Source organism: Lactuca serriola, chromosome 8 (genome assembly GCF_051521515.1).
Source record: "Lactuca serriola cultivar US96UC23 chromosome 8, Lser_US96UC23_V15, whole genome shotgun sequence".
NCBI classification, from domain to species: domain Eukaryota; kingdom Viridiplantae; phylum Streptophyta; class Magnoliopsida; order Asterales; family Asteraceae; genus Lactuca; species Lactuca serriola.
In genome coordinates, this window is record NC_136415.1 from 158,155,040 (window position 1) to 158,173,192 (window position 18,153).

The 18,153-nt window shown below is 34.9% G+C and overlaps 4 protein-coding genes across 4 annotated transcripts; 1 reads left to right on the plus strand and 3 right to left on the minus strand.

Annotated features, from left to right (window-relative positions):
* Nucleotides 1-9,294: 9,294 nt before the first annotated feature.
* On the minus strand, nucleotides 9,295-11,337 carry HCC1 (electron transport SCO1/SenC family protein). Its single transcript, XM_079015521.1, has 7 exons — nucleotides 11,116-11,337; nucleotides 10,872-11,036; nucleotides 10,595-10,685; nucleotides 10,062-10,274; nucleotides 9,886-9,975; nucleotides 9,675-9,807; nucleotides 9,295-9,585 (listed from the first exon to the last, which is right to left on the minus strand). The coding sequence occupies exons 1-7, from the start codon at nucleotides 11,251-11,253 to the stop codon at nucleotides 9,468-9,470; spliced, it is 948 nt and encodes a 315-aa protein (XP_078871647.1). The 5' UTR covers nucleotides 11,254-11,337; the 3' UTR covers nucleotides 9,295-9,467.
* A 127-nt stretch (nucleotides 11,338-11,464) lies between these two features.
* On the plus strand, nucleotides 11,465-12,646 carry CXIP2 (CAX-interacting protein 2). Its single transcript, XM_079015523.1, has 2 exons — nucleotides 11,465-11,969; nucleotides 12,051-12,646. Exons 1-2 carry the CDS (start codon nucleotides 11,544-11,546, stop codon nucleotides 12,552-12,554), a joined length of 930 nt encoding a protein of 309 aa, XP_078871649.1. The 5' UTR covers nucleotides 11,465-11,543; the 3' UTR covers nucleotides 12,555-12,646.
* A 97-nt stretch (nucleotides 12,647-12,743) lies between these two features.
* MC9 (metacaspase 9) lies at nucleotides 12,744-13,920 on the minus strand. Its single transcript, XM_079015522.1, has 2 exons — nucleotides 13,528-13,920; nucleotides 12,744-13,452 (listed from the first exon to the last, which is right to left on the minus strand). Exons 1-2 carry the CDS (start codon nucleotides 13,886-13,888, stop codon nucleotides 12,866-12,868), a joined length of 948 nt encoding a protein of 315 aa, XP_078871648.1. The 5' UTR covers nucleotides 13,889-13,920; the 3' UTR covers nucleotides 12,744-12,865.
* Nucleotides 13,921-14,210: 290 nt separating this feature from the next.
* On the minus strand, nucleotides 14,211-17,836 carry ACX4 (acyl-CoA oxidase 4). Its single transcript, XM_079015520.1, has 13 exons — nucleotides 17,681-17,836; nucleotides 16,864-16,968; nucleotides 16,671-16,777; nucleotides 16,501-16,578; nucleotides 16,282-16,405; nucleotides 16,098-16,171; nucleotides 15,946-16,005; nucleotides 15,762-15,871; nucleotides 15,522-15,681; nucleotides 15,351-15,427; nucleotides 14,828-14,999; nucleotides 14,590-14,682; nucleotides 14,211-14,514 (listed from the first exon to the last, which is right to left on the minus strand). Exons 1-13 carry the CDS (start codon nucleotides 17,706-17,708, stop codon nucleotides 14,380-14,382), a joined length of 1,323 nt encoding a protein of 440 aa, XP_078871646.1. The 5' UTR covers nucleotides 17,709-17,836; the 3' UTR covers nucleotides 14,211-14,379.
* Between the last annotated feature and the right edge of the window lie 317 nt (nucleotides 17,837-18,153).

The following is an 18,153-nucleotide window of genomic DNA, read 5'->3' on the forward strand; positions in this document are numbered from 1 at the left end:
GTCTACTCTACGGCCTCATATGACAAGAAAAAAGAACGTGTTTTCTTTCAAATACATAATAAGAAGGCTTCTATTTCAAAGGGGAGGTTTTGTTCGTTGATGAATCTTGTTGTTGATTCCTCCGTAATCTCACCAGACTTTATCACGACTACACAGTTGTTCTCGATGCTTTACGAGATGGGATATACGGATGTGCTCACCGCAGTCACAAAAGTTAAGAAGTCTTGTTTACCTTCTCAATGGAATGGTTTGCTAACTCTTCTCATCAAGAGTTTGGCAGAAAGGAGTGGTGGATCGGATGGCACTAACAAGGGTTTTCTAAATTTTATACGGTCTCTACAATGGCATCAACCTTGATTATGGGACGATTATCTGGTCTCAAGTGGTGCAGAGTCTCAATACATCTACGAGGCATTCAGAGATATCATGTGGGCGCTTCTGGACGCTTATTACAAGAAGGGCGATTAACACTTTGGACATTCCTGTGATGAAGGATGCCCTAGCTGCGTCCATTGCTACGTTTCACACGAAGAAGATCATCATCTCTGATCCAACAAAGTTCCATCACAATGGCTCCATTCCTGAATCCATGTATCGCTGTGTCTCAGCTGAAAGTCATGTTATGGCGGAATACAGGAAACTTACTCCTAAGGGACCGAGATTCCTTACTCCAGAACAGCAGGCTGCCCTGGAATCTGTAGACAAGTCTGGCAACCGAGGGAAACGCACTACCACAAAGAAGAAGTCAACAGAGGAGGATAAGACTAAGGCTTCGAAGTCATGGAAGCAAAATTCTGATAAAGGAGATTCTTCCAAGCCCAAGAAGCTTATGAAAATGGCAAGAAGATCCAAGAGTCCCACTCCTCCTAGCTCAGAAAATGACAAGGAAGATGAAGAAGTGAAGAGTCATCATGAATCACCGAGAGGCAATACACCTCCCAGATCCCCAACTCCAACCAAACCCATTCATGAAAAAATTCCTACCCCACCTCCATCACCAAAACAAACTATTTCAGTTTCGGTTCCTATCGATCCTCCACCCACTACTTCACAACCAACAACTTCTTTACCACCACCTCCACCAGTTACGTCTACTCCTATTTCTACAACTCAATTACCACCTCCTATAATTTCTCAAACCACTACCACTACGATTCCTGAACCAACAGTGGAAGTCAATGTATCTGATACGGGGGCCACTACTATAACTGAAACTCCAATCATCCATAAACCTCTTTCACCCACCCACTCAACCGATTCTGGTGCCACTCTCGGTGGTGAGAATGACGAGTATGACTCTACATACTTTAGTCCATATCGGCTACCAACTGATGAGGATGATGATGCTCCTATCACTACCCAACACTTGCAGAACATTAATGAGAAACTCGATCGATTACTTGAAGACAGCAAAGCCTATAGTGGTGTGGTCCTCAAAGCTTTTCTAGAAACTGCTCTGGAACAATATACAAAGTCTATTGAAAAATCCACTAAAGCTGTTGATGCTTCTACTTCCTCCTGCAAAAAGGCCTCAACTGATGTTACTGAGATTGTTCAAACAACTCAGATTTTTCTTGAGTCTCTGAAAGGGCATGCCGACACAAATGCAGCCAAGGTACAAGCCTCTGTGGATTCACTTTCTAAGTCCCTTCAAGAAGAAAGCACCAAGTTTGAAGTTGTTCGTTCTTCCAGCCAAAAAGAGAACACTTCACTTCTGAGTTCTGTGTCTTCAAGGCTGGAATCTCTTCATGCTGATCTCACTAAAGAAAGTGCTTTAAAGGAAGAACTTTCCCATCAATCAACTCAACTTGAAGTTCATAAGGTTCAGCTCGCTCATGCTGAAAAAGAAATTTCTTTATTAAAGACCGAAAGGGTTGTTTTCCATAGCTATGCAGGGGATGTTAAGGATATGCTCACCAACATTTTTGGTGCTCATGATCCTATTCTAACTTTGACCATTTGGAATCATCTCACCACAAAACTGACTCCTACCATTGCCATGTTACATGAAATGAAGGGTGTTTCGAAGGGATTCCGACCTCCAAAACCAGGGGGTGAAAGTGCTCAACCGAAAGTGACTGTGAAAACAGAAATAGAAACTATACAACCAGAAGTCAAAGTCACAACCGAACTGAAGGATAATGTAGCTTCAGGTTCTGGTACACAAGAAAAGCAGAAGGAGACCACTGATGATAGTGATAGTGATGTTGGTGAGACTATTGCTGAGGCTCTCAAGAGAAAGAAGAGGGAACGAGAGTTGGATGAAAATCTCAAAGTTGCAAAGGAAGCAGAGGAAAGGGAAAGGAGAAACAAGGAAGAAGAAGAAGCCTTGAACTGTAAAAAGGCCTTATTTCCCTTATGGACCAGAGAGGTACTTATCAATCAAGCTATAGATTTTCCAAGTATTTATTGGTTGGAACCTGTTGCTTCGTTTGACTGTGATAACTCGAAGGACTCACAGTTCGATATGCCGATAACAAGAAAGGCATTCATGTTTCATTGCTTTGACTCGACTGCTGAGGTTCGTTTTCCTCATCCGAAGGTTGACCGAGAGCTGATTTGACTTCTATCTGAAGTATGGCCAACCTCAGTACCTGACATGGAGTGCTCAGAAGATTGTGATTGTTAAGGTGCTCAAACCCTCACCTGCTGGGAGATTTGTCAATGTCAATTTTAAAATCACTCGAGGTTCTGCAAACTCGGTGTCAACTATCTCTCTAGCAGACCTTCCTAGTTTGAATCCCCATGAATGGATTCTGCTATACAACATTCTGCTCACTAATCCGACGGAATATGAGCCGATTCTGGAGCACATAAAGAGAATGTTGGCCTCCTATATCTATGAAGTTGCAACTATGGATCAGGAGATTGTGAAGGTTATGAATAAGAAGCCTACTATGAAGCTTACACTGAAACCTAGATATGTAAACAACATGAAGATGGGTCAAATCGATTCAACACATTTGACTGTGATGTTTACCAAAGGCGAAGCTCACAGGTTTTTATTCGCTCTTGTAGCTAAACACTTGTTTTCTACCGACTTCTTGGAGCACATAATCAACATAATTCATCGGTGCAAGCAGAACTCTGAAGCTGACAAGAAGAACTTTACGGATATGCTTCGGTGGTACATTACGTTTCGCTATCATCTTTTGGCCATCATACCAAGGGTGTTCAAGACAGTGAAGAAGTCTTCTATTGCTAAACAGAATTGAGGTTTCGACTCCAAAGACACAAAGAGGGAGATTGTTGAGTCTATTTGTGTTGCGTCATGGGCCTCATGTTTTGTATCTGGATTGGGCTTGTCTATCCATGTTTATCTAGTAGGGTTATACTATATATATGCATGCATGTATGCATATTAAAAAGTTAATCTTGATGTTCATTGTTTTGTAACCCTAAACACCTCTACAGTCGAAGTTCTTAATTGAGCTCTTCTGAGGTGTTGAAGTATTAATCATTCGACACATTCAAAGCCATACTCGTGTTCTTGTTTACTTTCATAATTGTTTGCTTGCATAGAATCTAACGATCCTTAAAGAACTTTTGTTCTAACAAAATGATTGAAATTGCTTGTTGTTAGGAATTTAGGAACACACAAAATACACTCATATGCACATATCGAGGAATCTTGGCTCACTTTGACCAAAGTTTACCACTTTTATCTTGGTTGAAGAGGTTTGATTTGGTGACTTCTCATTTATGTGTGAATTTAGCTTCCTTACTAATGTTTAAGTCTTTCATAAATCTCTTAGGACCCCAATATTGGGATGGTGTCATTTGTGTGGGCATTGTGTACATAATTCATGTTCTATTTCACACGCACACATCGGTATGTCAACACAAGACACCCATTTTTCTAGTCGGTCTATATTACCACCCCCGCATGAGTAATTTTAAGTTCAGTTTTTTCTCGAACATCGAGGATGATGCTAAATCTTAAGCTTGGGGAGGGGTATGCATTTTATATAGCTTAGGTTCTTCATGCACTAAAAAAACATTTCAAAATTTCCAAAAATATTTTTTTTTCTATTTTAATTTCAATCGCCTTTTCATTTCATCCGAAATTTTTTTTCAAAATCCAAAAAGATTTTGCTTTTCATATTTTCATCTTATAGTGCATTTATTTCAAAGCATCTAAAGAAAATAATTCAAAAAATAAAAAATATTTCAATCTTTTAAATTGCTTTGCATTTCACATTGTTAATCACCAAAAATTACAAAATGATTTTGTTTTCAACTTATTTTCAGTTTGCATTTCATTAAAAAAAATCAAAAAATCAAAAAACCGGTCCATCAATCATTAAGGGGTACAAGTAGTTGACCGCCTTGAAGTTCAAACACATAAAAATGACAATGAATCAAATAAATGAAATAACTCCTCACCTCGAATGTGTCTCGCACAAACAGAGAATGATAGACCTTAAGGCGTTGTCCTCGTTGTGGGTTTGGTAACTCAAAAAATAGAGAGTAGATGATTTTCTATGTTAAGTTATAGAGTAAAGGAAGGTAAAACAACTTTTAAAAATACCGTGCTCCTTAAAACTCGATACTTAATGCCAACTCCTGTTTGAAAAGACCGCACATCGATCTTTAGAATTACTTTTGGATAGACATCTTGAAGGGGGATTTCATTTCATCCACTTGTACACACATCACACATCGTCTGAATTATTGAAGACTTTCTTGGCCATTTCACTTAATCAGGACAAATCTACACAAGCAAGTGATTTAAGAATAAATAAAGGAACAATTGAAGAAAGAATCCTCGAACCAAGTCTTACACCTAAGAGATTTAGAAGTAAGGAATTCATCAAAAGAAAGCAATCTTGAAAAAAAAAGTGACAGAGAAAGCAACTTGAAGAAGCAAAAGATAAAGTTCATTAAAGCAAGTCAAAGTAGTCAGGTTGAAAGTTAAAGACGCGAGCAACACAAGATATCGGGTGGATGTGACGATTGGTACCTTTGGGAGTAAGCATGATATGGACAGTGAGACTGGGATGAAATGCAAGGTTGGTTCAACCTTGTGTACACCGATGTGAGTTTTAGAGAAGCGGACCCTTTTTAAAAATATGATAGCTTCCCGAATAAAGCAATTTGGCATCGGGGCTGTCTACATTTTCAAAATCACTAAATCGGTGACTTTCATATGACGTCTCACGACCCTCTAACTTTGAACTTTGGCCCTACGAATGTCATTTTAAGAACAATGTCTAATGTATGACTTTGTTGAGACTTTCTTGAAGTAGGGACAATAAATGGATAATATTTTGTGTTTGGGTAATTGGTACTTGACTTTCACACCCCATGTGATCGAAAAAAGTAAGGATTATGAAATTTGGATCGACAATAAAATTTTCACTTTTACTTTTGAAGCTTTCCTAAGCTTATTTTCTCAGGTTTTTTTGTACATATGCTATTTTCATTGTTTTTATTGCATACATTCGTTCTTAGATCCTTTTGGTTCTTTCTTTACCCTTTTGTTCGATATTTATTTTTGTCATCTAGAAATCATCACGTGTTATCCGATTCTCATTCTTTTATGAGGACAATAAAGGTCTAAGCTTGGGGAGGTTTATTTAGTGTATTTTTATGCATACTTTTCCATATTTTCTACATTCATTTATATTGCATTTTATGCATTTATTTCATACTTTGCATATCATTTTGTGAAAAAACATACTTTGGTGGAGCACAATCTACTTTGGGGTATTTTTGGTTGTTTTTGTAGGTTTGTAGCGATTGCAAATGATTTTGGATGCTAAAGGAAGGTCGAGAGATGATTTTGGATGTTGAAGGAAGACCAAGTGATGATTTTGGACATTCAATTTGAAGTTGGAAAATGTCAGACAGCAGCTCCAAACAGTCGTGCTGAGTTTGCAAGAATAACACGCAGCCATGTTGAGGCAGATTATGGAGGCTCTTTATGGACCACACGATCGTGCTGATTTTATCCTATCAAGTAGCACGGTCGTGTCGACATGAAAACTGCTTGTAACCACCTCCTTTAAACACGATTATTGGGTCATTTTGACCACACACTTCATTACGAGGGCGATTTTCTGGAGCATTTTGAAGGATAATTCATCTAGTTTAAGTGAAGAACATTAATTTCTTTTGATTGTACATTTATTTCTTAGATTACTTCAAGATTTAGTCATTTTATGTGGCTAAATCTCACCAATTCCAACATTAGGTTTTAAAGTATGATTCAAACTTTTATGTGAAATAATTATGTTAGATCTTCTTGAATGTTTTCATTGTATGTTTTCTTGTATTCAATTCCGGATTATGTTTGGAAGCATTTTAGATTATTAATGAAATTGATCATTTTAGTAATTTTCTACTACCGTTCTTGGGAACAATTAATGGTTTTGTTTTTTTTTTCTATGAATTCAATTTCATTATAGATTCATACAATATAATTAAAGCATTCTAAATGGCGTGAATGGTTTATTATAAATGACATTTCCATCATCATTATTGCAATGTGTACCTTAAGATTAGAACTCTAGAACTTAGTGTTGCATATTATATTTAATCAATGAACTGTATTTTGTTAAATACATACGTGGAATATTGTTAGAAAAACTAAACATCACGTGTAAATACATTTCATTCTTCATAAGATCACTTCACCATAATTATTGTAAATACATTTCATTCTTCATAAGATCACTACACCAGAATTATTGATGATCATAATTTGAATCATAACAATAGATAACCCTTATGTCGAAATACTTTTTATCATTTGAATTTATTTTTAATACGCTTCATGCTAGTTGTAGTACTTTATAAAATCTAACTCGTCTTGTTTTTAATTTTTTTAAGTGACAATCATACTTGTAATTGGACATCTTTGGTATAACTTGTTAGCCTCTTTCCCTGAGGACATGAACCTTACTTCCATTCATACTAATCCATCGTGTATTTAAGTTGGTTCAATTTTTTATCTTATTTCGATAATTTATTTTGTTGGATTCGACACCCCAACATGTGGTATCTATGGAAGTTTAGAAACGATAAAATTTTGCTTGAGGAAAGCTTATAAAATATGGCAATTTCGACTCCATAAGAGAATTCTCTTTTCTTTGGTATTCTAATAGGAATCGTATGTGTAATGTTATTGGGTGTCTTGGTTACAAAACTCTCTAAACAATGCCCTTTTCTAGCTTTGTGCAATTTTTTCTTATTTATATATAGTTTATTTGGTTGTTTGACAAATGACACACAAAATTCAATTCATATATTTAGGGTTATTACATCAAGTTTATCCAAAAAAAAAACATTATAATGCACTCAAACTACTAGAGCCATACTTGGGTTCTTTGAAATTCTTCCATAGAGAAAAGATAAATAAATGTGATGAATCATATGATAAAACATTTTCAAATTCCATCCTTACATCACTTGTAAGTTGCGTTGTCAAGTTAATTGGTTTTGAAATGTATCAATTGTGGCCATTGTACTAAACTTCCAGATCGCATCATATTGTATGGTCTTTACAGTACTTCCACAAGTCAGGTGACTTCCAATTCTAGTAAACCATATCCCGAGGCTAACTTCCAATTCTACGCTACATGTTATGTGAATTCCAAGTTATCTCCAATGCCATGTGATCATAACTATACATTTTCCTATTGACAATTGTATGACGGATGTAACGAATATCCTACCAAATCAGATAGCAAGTCAACTAAAATATGTACACTCGGCCTATAATAAACCCCACATGCCCATCTTGTCACCATAGCAAAAGTGCAGAAGCAAAAGCTACATAATAGGCAATCGTAACTCGTGATTGTGTTGGACGTGTTAAAAAAAGGGGATAATAATGTTTATTAACCAAAGATAAAAAAGTGTTGAGAAACTTTGTCGAACTCTTATATTTTCACTTAGAAAAAACAATACCCTAAAACCTAAACAATTGAACCCTGTTTAAGGAACATAAAATATATCTTAATTAGAATATATTTCTTAAATATAAGAAAATAATAATTGCGACACATGCTATTCAACTAAAAGGAAAGATAATGTTAATATAAATGAAAATAATTACGATGACTCCTTAAGAAAAATAAATAGTTTTATAGAAATTAAAAAACTACTAAACAACCTAAATATTTCCCATTCTTTATCAAAAACACTTATAAAGCATAAAACAATAATAAATTATGTTTTTATGCTTTACATATATTATTTTGAGTTTAGATAAAAAAAAAAAATAAAGGCTCTTTTATATTCATTTGTTATGTAGTACTTCTTTTTGTTATTATTTGTGTTTCTTTTGTTTTTATTTGTGTTTTAAAGATCGGTTGTGAATTTGTTTTGACAAATCAAAATCTATGAAATTTATGAGTTTAAGAAATTTATGAAGAACAAAGGTTTGAAATGGTAAATCAACGTTACAAAAAGAACCAGAAAATATACCTCTTTAACAGTCTTTCGGTGAACCTGATACAGTGAATCTGATTAGTTTTTAAGACGATTGACTAACCAATATAACTATATATAATTAGAAATGCTAAAGGATACTTAATGAACTAAAACTATGGATTTAGTGATAGTGGATGGAAAATTTTTGCAATCTATATAAAAATGTTTGTAGTTTAGTTTCTTCCAATATCTCAAAACAAAAGAAGTGAACAATCATCCAAAAGAAACAACTAACAAAGACATTAACAATCTCATCCTCAAGAATGTATCCAAGATCATATATATTTTTCCATGTATGAAATGAGGCAACCAACCTTAATTAATATATGAAAATGTCATACGAAAGCAATGACAAACTACTATTTGTCATGGACATATTGCCATGTTGGGTTCATGCAACACATGTTAGAAACAAGAAATGGTAATTTCGTTGGAATTGTTTGAAATACTCCTATATAACATCCTCTTTCAATAGAATCTAATTTCCACATTCAATTATTGAAAACATTTCAGGCTCAAATTACACCAAATTAACCAACAACCTTGTTGATGAAATCTATAATTGAGTCTAGCGCATGAAATAATATCATAGTAAAATAGGATTGTTTGAAAAGATATTTGCATTGATCTGCTATTATATGAGTGTAAAAAAAAAAATAATATAAGTTGACATGAATACAAATAAATATAATTGGATAGATTTTTCAAAGTATAATGTTACAATACAATACTTGGGTAGATTTTTCAAAGCACTATGCCTTAATAAAAACAAGATGGAAACAAACAATCATATGGATTTCCGAAGTTAGCTAATGTACTTCATAAGAACTAAAAGAGACATCAAAATAGTTGAAATATTGTAACATTTAAGTCCATAAATTACGTAATTAATTCCAATTATTAGTACAATCCATTTCAAAAAAAATATACTAAAATATTAATCCCCTCAAAAATCCTAAAAGAAGAAAGTTCATAAACCACATATGGAAGATGAAGAAAATTAGACATGTCAAGAGGGTATACTTGCATTAGGCTTTAGCTTTTTTATATTGCTTGATTTCATTAATGATTCCTTCTGTAAGAGCATCCACATCGTTATTTTTTCCAAAGAATTTTATAAACTCCATATTCGGATCCATCAAGTACCTAAGTAACATATGAAAATAGTAAAAATTTTAATAAAAATATATTTACTTTTTTCAAATCAAAGAAACAGAATAAAGATATATACTTACATAATTATGGAGTGATCAACAAGATAATCTGAGCCCTCTTCCTCTGTTTTCATATAGTAAACTCTATAAGCACGAGCAGCCTTTTTAATCTCATCTGGATCACCCGTAAGCCCAATCAACTTCGGGTGAAACTCTGAAATTAAAAAAAAAAAATCAAAATCCAAATAAAATTATCAGGTTCCTACCAAAAGAAAGTACAACTTTTTTATACCTTTGACATATTCAGAAACTTGTTCTACTGTATCCCTTTCTGGATCAACCGAAATAAAAACCGGGACTATTTCAAAACCTGATTTCGCCTCTGCGAATATGGAAATAAAATATTGTTTTTTATATAATGAGTAAGGTGTATTTTTTTATGAGGAAATTTATTATTTATGTACATACTTATTTTATCGATTGCAGCAGCAAGTTTTTGAAGCTCATCCGGGCAGATATCCGGGCAGTGGGTAAAACCGAAATATATCAAAGTCCATTTGCCCTTGAAATCGTTTTCAGTGACAGATTTTCCATCATGGTTAATGAGGTTGAATGGACCACCAATGGCTGCTTTTCCAGCAGAAGGTCCTTGTTTTACTGCAGTTGAAGAAGTGTTTATATCTGCAGAAGAACAGAATGCTGATTAGATGTGTAATTAGATAGTATAACATACAAAGGACTGATTAGAAATATATAAAAACTGTTAATGTAATGTTCAATCAGAAATATAGTTCATACAAAAGGCAGGTTTATAATGTAAATGACGAAATAGTTGTAGTTGTTTGTGAAGTTCATAGAGCATGCAAAAGCTCATCTTGTGGAAGATTTACTAATAAGACGCCAGATAAATCAAGCAATTGCAGGAAATACAGTTGTTATTATAGTCTATATCTAATCATCCCTAAAACTAAACAAATACCCTACTCACCGTAGTTATCTACCTTCAATATGCCGTTTCTTTTCCTGATCATAGTAGAAGATAACTCCTGCTCCAGTCGCAACCAGCAAAAGAAAGCTCAACCAAGAAATAGGCTGCGGATCATTGCATTATTAGTTAACTTATGCTCGGTGAATTAAAGTGCAAAGAAAGCATAGATGAAAACCAACATCTCTTAGAATGGATTGATTAATGGTTTTCAGTCGTAGTCAAACCAATATCAGTATTTTCTGGTTAATCCGAAATTGCCATAGAAAATCAAGATGTAGTAAGAAGATTACCCCGCCACGAACAGATTTTCCCTGTTCTGAACTCTGATGCGAATCTCCGGATTGCTTCCCCTGATCAGAGTGAGAATCCGATGTGGTTCCTTTCAATTCTAAATCAGCTTGAGTATTAGCATTAGTAGATAGAAACCTAGGGAGCTTCGTAAACGATCCTACATCCTGAAAATTGAAGAAATAGAACACAATTTCACAACATAATTATCGAACTGATACAAGAGATAAACGAAGGAGGGCGAACCGATTGATGGAGAGGTCGGTGGAATGGTGATTTAGGAATTTCATTGGAGAGCTGTAGTGTTAGACGAGATGTCGTGTGAGAAGAGAAGAGTCGGTAAGCACGACGGAGATGAGCAGTTTTTGATAGCACGGCAGCCATGGCTGGCAACGGTGTCGCGGCGGCTGAATGGCGGAGTTACGTTTTATAATTTGTAAATCGGCAGTCGGAGAGAAGACCCGCATATAAACCTTGGTGCCTGCGCAATGGTTTTGTGCTTTTTGAGTTAATTACAAGAATCGTCCATCATATTTGAATAATTACAAGAATCATCCTTCATATTTGAGTAATTATAAGTTTTTGCTGTTTAGTTCAAAATATTTTTCACTTGCTGAAACTATAATCTCTGAATCTCTGATTATCGTCATCAGTTCCAGCTCCTTCACGCATCAATGGCGGCGATGAACCTCTCATCATCTGCTCACACCACCACCACCTCCTCTTCTCTCCGGTTACTAACTGCCTCTCGCACTTACACCTCCCCTAAATCTCTTCTATGTTTTCACTCAACCCACATCAAAAACCTTTCCTTCTTCTCATTCCCTTCTTCAGTTTCGCTCAAATCCACCCACACAATTAAAACCCGTCGTCCCCTTCTGTCTCTCGTCGTTTCTGCCCTCGGGAAGCTATCGGATATGGAATCGGTCCCCGTTCCTCCCGAATCCGACGCTGTTTCCGCCGTATTCCCCCCGGCTTCCGGTGTTTACGCCGTCTATGACAAAAACGGTGATATGCAGTTTGTGGGATTGTCCCGAAACATCCAGTCCAGCATCCTTTATCACCAGAAATCAGTACCAGAGCTCTGTGCATCCATCAAGGTACATACTTCACTTTTCCCCAAAAAAAAATGTTCTTAATTAGGTCTTAATAGCTCTCGAGATTAATTTGAAATCATATAGGTTGGAGTGGTGGATAATCCCGATAGATCAGCACTAACCCAAGCTTGGAAATCATGGATGGAAGAACACATAGAAGTCGCCGGAAAAGTCCCTCCCGGCAACGAGACCGGAAACACCACGTGGGTCCGGCAAGCACCCAAGAAAAAGGCCGATCTCCGGATTACCCCTGGCCGACATGTTCAACTAACAGTCCCTCTTGAAGAACTAATCGATCGTATGGTGAAAGAAAACAAGGTGGTGGCTTTCATTAAAGGGTCAAGAACAGCTCCTCAATGTGGATTCTCACAAAGAGTTGTTGGGATTTTGGATTCAGAAGGGGTGGATTACGAGAGTGTGGATGTGTTGGATGATGAACATAATGGCGGATTGAGGGAGACATTGAAGAGGTATAGTAATTGGCCTACCTTTCCTCAAGTGTTTGTGAATGGTGAATTGGTAGGAGGGTGTGATATATTGTCTTCTATGCATGAAAATGGTGAGCTTTCTGGTTTGTTTAAGAAGTAGTGTATCTCATTATATCATTTTATTTGATGAAATATAAATAGAAAAGATCATGTACTTGTTCATTTGAGAATTGAAATCTGCATATTTCAGTATTTGCTTTTGCTTTATCACATTAGACTTTAGAAGTGTAAAATATAGCATTTGTTTATTGTAGCATCCTACTATAATTGACTAAGTACCATGCTATAATTGAGTAAGTTATTCAAAGTATATTTATAATTAAAATAAAAAAGTAAAAAATACAATGTTGCAATAGAAATAAATGAAAGTACAAAGCTTTATTTAATACACAAATAATTGAAAGTACGTTGCTATTTCAAGAACAATGAGTTTGCATGGTCATCACCGCAATAGAGACAAGGATGTTGCACAAATCCTTGAATCTTTAAAACATTCCTAGCCCTCAACACAACCTCTTTGTTACTCAAATCACCTTGATTCTCTTTCAACACAATTTGAATCGCATTACTAAAAGCACCATAAGCTTTCCCTTTACCCCCATTAGGGTTCATATCCGCTGAAGTCTCATTTGCTTGACACCCACTTAGCAAAATCCCATTATCTTCATGTAAGGATGGAATGGAATCAATTTCATGCGAAGGGAACTGGAATCGGAGACTTGCAGTGTCTCCAAAGAGCTCGAGAAAGTGTGTGGCGAGATCGGGTGTGTTTATGTGTGTTAGTGATGAAAGATGGAGTAGAATTGATTCAAAAGGAATGGTTTTGGATTTGGTGATGGTTGGGATGGAGGTAGGGGTAAAACTGGAATTTTGGAGGGACGATGGGCCGATTTGTTCTTTTTCTTTGTCAATTAGTCCACCACTATGGCAAGAATCAGAAAGAATGGTGAAAGTTGCTCCTTTTGGCACTCGATTCACTATGTTTCGAAAATCCAGATCTACAAAATTTATATTATTATTATAGTACATGTTCAAAAGAAAATACTTAATCCACAACACTTTTTAAAACTAACCTGTAATAAGATTAAAATCGCAAGGAACAATGGCTTCATCTAAACGATGAAAAGTGTGTGGTGGTTTAATTGAAGGAACTCGTGTTCCATGACCACTATAGTGAAAGTAAAGAACATCACCTGGCTCAGCTTGGTCAACCATATGGTCAAGTGCATCCTTTATGTTTGCACCTGTTGGCATTACAAGTGAACCAGGTGCATCAGTTAGCAGATTGATGCGATTTGGGTCAAACCCAAATCGGCTAATGAGAACTTGTCTCATGGCTAACACATCATTTATGCAACCATGTAACTCATTTGGTGTGTTTGCATAGTTGCACCCTACTAAAAGAGCTAGTTTCTTGGTTTGGGTGTCTTTCATGTTTGAATTTTGATCGAGTAGTTGGTTTTTTTGTATGGTTGGTGTATGTGGATTTATAGGAAGAATGTGTAGGTTTTGGTGGTTGAAGCATATGCTTTCTTGTCTTGGAAGTGAACTTGGTTATTAACTTAGAAGCATAACTGTTTCTATTTTTGTATTTAATAGTTTTAGATGGTGTTTGATAAATTTGAATAAATAAATAGTGAAAGTTGAGAGATATGAATGATCAAGACAGGGTGAGATAATGTAGTTACCCAAGTCATAAGCTATATATTTACGTTTCTCTTTAACTTGACACACACACGCGCGAAAAGAACTTAACTTAATAAACTAAAGATTTATTTTTTCACGTCATCATTTATTAAAATATTTTTTAATCATCATTTATAAAAGACAACTTTATTTAAACAACACTTAACGAAAAAAATAAAACATTGTCTTACACAAATGAACCACCTAAATAACACAACAAATTCCACAACACATTTGAATTACAAACGGCTGATTTGGGGCTTCTTTATAACGGGCTTAAAACTAGCAATACCCGTGATCTCTCTACCAGTCACCAACGTGTTAATGTCATACGTTCCTTCATATGTGTAAATCGGCTCCAAATCTCCAAAAGCCTGTCACAAACCAAAAAAAAAAAAAGTCAAAACTTTATACAATTTAACACCAAAATTTAATGAAAAAGTGAATACCTTTGCAACTAAAAAGTCGGATATTATTCCATTCCCACCAAGTAACTCACGACCCAATGCAACGGTTTCTCTAGCCCTCAAGGTGATCCATGACTGTATGTTTGATAAGTAGGCAATTAGATCAACATAGTATTTAATAATATAAAATAGGATTTTAATGCATGAAATAGTAATGTAGAATATTGTAATAGAAATTAAAAAAGAAATAAACAAAAGTAGGTTGCTATTTCTTGCATACCTTTCCCAAGCTGGCTTGACCCGGAGTCATTTTACCACTTTCATACAACTTGCAAAGCCGCCAACCAATCAAAAACATGGCTTGGATATTAGCCAACATTTGAACTAACTTTTGTTGGTTGATTTGAAATGCTGCTAATGGAGCTCCAAATTGCTTTCTCTCTAATAAGTATCTATAAAATTTTAATTAAACAAAAAGAATTAAAAAACATGACATGACAGAACAGGTTTTACTGTATCTGACGTTGTTGTACTGTGTGAATAGGACAAAAACCGTAACTTTTTGTCTCGTCCAAAAGGGAGGTGATATTTCCATTTATGCTTTTGATTCATCCACTTGAAAAAAAGGTGTTTTGACTTTTATACCCCTCCTTTTAAGTGAGGAGAGAATAATGCTGAGGGGTATAAAAGTCAAAAACAAATTTTTTTTAAGTGGATGGATCAAAAAACATAAGTGGAAATATCACTTCCCCATCCATAAAGTCTTGTGAAAATTCCGTAAATGCCCTCATCATCCTCATTACCTATGGCACATATCGTAGACACCCATTGTGATGCCGATAGGTTGCCAGGCAACCATGACACGGGAAACCGCAAGCACCTACATTCGGGTAAGGGTAAATACGTAAATTTAAGTGTATTTGTTTTCTACAATTTTTTTTTTAAAAAAAAAAAAAAAAAAAAAAAGAAACTACTTTGCTTGTATCTTGGAAAGAGTTGACCCCAGGTAACCTATCTTCATCAGGGACAAAAACTTTTTGTAAAAGAATATCTCCATTTTGAACCATTCTGAGACCAATTTTATTTTCTATTTTTGTCGCTTTTAGCCCTGGTGAATTCTTCTTTAAAATGAATCTGTAACAAAATATTTGTTTTTAAAAAAAAAAAAATACCTCATGGTAAATTTAAACATGATTGAAATATTTTTTTTTTACCCATTTATCTGGTTTGTATTTTTGTTTTTAGCAAAAATAACCAAAATATCTGCAAAAGTGCTGTTTCCAATCCATCTTTTTTGGCCTTCAATCACCCATCCTCCTTCCACCTGATAATTTAATATCATCAGAAATATAAAAAAAAATTAAAATAAAAAATGGGATCATGGTGTTGAGTGTTGACCTTTGTTGCTGTTGTTCTAAGGCCACTTGCATCACTTCCATAATCAGGTTCAGTCAAACCCTAATAATTAAAAAAAAAATAGATTAAAAAAAATAGAAGAAAATAAATTGAAACTATTTTATATTTTATTAGATAAAAGCTCAATCACTCACCCAACAAGCTATAGTGTCTAGTTTTGCAAGTGAAGGTAAATATTTCTGTTTTTGTGTTTCTGATCCACATAGAGCTGTTCTTGAAAGAATAACAAGTTAGAAGATTTAAAAATAAATAAATAAATATAAGTAGATTGTTATATCTTGCAATTAACCGATTTTAGAATTAAAATCAAGATCTTACATATAGTGAGCATTGCCAATGAAGAATGCACTAAAATAAAAGTAGAGCAACTTGCATCAACTCTGGCTATTTCAGCTGTAGCTAATGCATTTGCAGTGACAGAAAAACCTGGACAACCATACCCCTGAAAAGTTAAAAATTCAACACTTTTAACAAACAATTGCAATATTTATGATCTAAAAAAAAGAATTTAACACAGATATTATTTACTCAAAATACCTTGATAGTTCCACCAGCTATATTCAAAGCTCCTAGTTTCGGAACAACTTCAAATGGAAACTCTGCCTTTTCCCAATACTGCATTGATTGATTGATTCATTAAAACATTACATCAGATTTGAATATATCTAGTGTGTGTGGATAGGGGGGGGGGGGGGGGGGGGGGGTACCTTGGTCATTATTGGAGCAATTTCTTTCTCCACACATGCTCTTACTCGTAGTCTTAGAGCTTGTTCCTCAGGGGTAAGAAGGTCAGCAAAGTGATAGTAGTCTGAGGCTGCAAATGTTAAGTAAAAAAAGGGATTATAAAGGGCAGAATACAGGTGTTGTATTTTTAACCTTAAATAGTCTTTTCAATCTTACTGCAAGGTGGAAAGATTGAAGCTGGTGTTGCTTGAGGAAATGCAATGGAGACATCCATTGGTGGAAAATTGGAATATGAGCTCTCTGAATCGTTGTTTTGGTCATCTGTGTAAAAGAAAAGGAGAAAATTTGATAATTAGAATCCATGAATCAAGTAACTATACAATGGACCCTATTTGACTATTTCAAATGATCAGAAAAAATGCAATTTTGGTGTCTTCTTTCTTAGGTTTAAAACCTTTCTACTAGAGTTAATATCCTGTGAATTCCTTGTCTGAAAGGTAGAAGAATATAAAAATAAACTGCAAAAGAAAAGGCGACATCGTAACTTTCTCCCTTAACGGAAAGTAAGGGAGAAAGAAAAAGGATTAAGTCAACACTCAATAGGTCCTATTTGGGGAAGTTACAGACGCCTGTACAATTACAGAAAAAAAAAAAAAAGAACTAATTTCAAACTCGAGATCGAACTGTAGCTCATCAATCACAAAGCGCATGCACGAATCATCAAATGGATCTTAAACCATAAAGTTTTAAAAATTATGATCAAATTGAGCCAATTTCAGCATAGAGTTAAACTTCAGGTGAATGAACTTTGTCGGCGATTTTCGAATTGGAGGTCTTGGGTTTACTTTGCAAATTGCAATTAAATTAAGTACGCCTCATTAATCATAAAGCACACAAACAATCATCAACAGTATCGAAATTTCAAGACTCAATTGAGTTTCAGCGTAGAGCTGTACATAACATCAACAAAAAAGCACATGATGATGATGATGATGATGATAAGAACAAGTACAGAGAGAGTAATTGAAGATACCGCGAGGTTTAGATGATTGCATAGTCATGGTGATTCCCGAGACGAAGGATCAAGGAAGAGCTGAGGATCCGTATAGAGAGAAAGTGGTTGAAGCAAGACGAAATCTTGGTTTTCTATTTACTATTGTCTTCCCCCACTCCGGTATGGCAAATAGGCCCATGATCATATTCTTATCCTTTTATGAAATCAAATTTTTTTGTCAAAATGAATAAATTGTATGGAATTATAATTTTATTATATTTAATTAATATGAAACATTTTAGACAGCTTTCAATCTTAGCATGTCTAGTTAGGCTTAGTTTGACAATTAAAAAGCTAGATTTTAGCGTATAGATTAGGTTATTAAAATAGTTTATAAGTTATTTTATAAATCAGATAAACTATTTTTTATAATTTTATGAAATGCTTAATTTAGAATAACTAGTTTGTTTTTACTAAATATTGTTTACGTTTGTTTGTTTGTTTTGAAATCT

Bases quoted from the DNA above. Each gene is read 5' to 3' on its own strand.
- HCC1 (XM_079015521.1), bottom strand. From the start codon at position 11,253: ATGGCTGCCGTGCTATCAAAAACTGCTCATCTCCGTCGTGCTTACCGA. The intron at 11,037-11,115 runs GTTCGCCCTCCT...TTCAATTTTCAG, and splicing joins ACCGACCTCTCCATCAATCG to GATGTAGGATCGTTTACGAA. The intron at 9,808-9,885 runs GTATAAAAAAGT...TTTTAATTTCAG, and splicing joins AGTTTCTGAATATGTCAAAG to AGTTTCACCCGAAGTTGATT.
- CXIP2 (XM_079015523.1), top strand. From the start codon at position 11,544: ATGGCGGCGATGAACCTCTCATCATCTGCTCACACCACCACCACCTCC. The intron at 11,970-12,050 runs GTACATACTTCA...GAAATCATATAG, and splicing joins AGCTCTGTGCATCCATCAAG to GTTGGAGTGGTGGATAATCC.
- MC9 (XM_079015522.1), bottom strand. From the start codon at position 13,888: ATGAAAGACACCCAAACCAAGAAACTAGCTCTTTTAGTAGGGTGCAAC. The intron at 13,453-13,527 runs GTTAGTTTTAAA...TAAATTTTGTAG, and splicing joins CGATTTTAATCTTATTACAG to ATCTGGATTTTCGAAACATA.
- ACX4 (XM_079015520.1), bottom strand. From the start codon at position 17,708: ATGACTATGCAATCATCTAAACCTCGCG. The intron at 15,682-15,761 runs GTAAAAAAAAAA...ATTTTGTTACAG, and splicing joins AATACAAACCAGATAAATGG to ATTCATTTTAAAGAAGAATT. The intron at 15,000-15,350 runs GTAATGAGGATG...AAAATTTTATAG, and splicing joins GTCTACGATATGTGCCATAG to ATACTTATTAGAGAGAAAGC.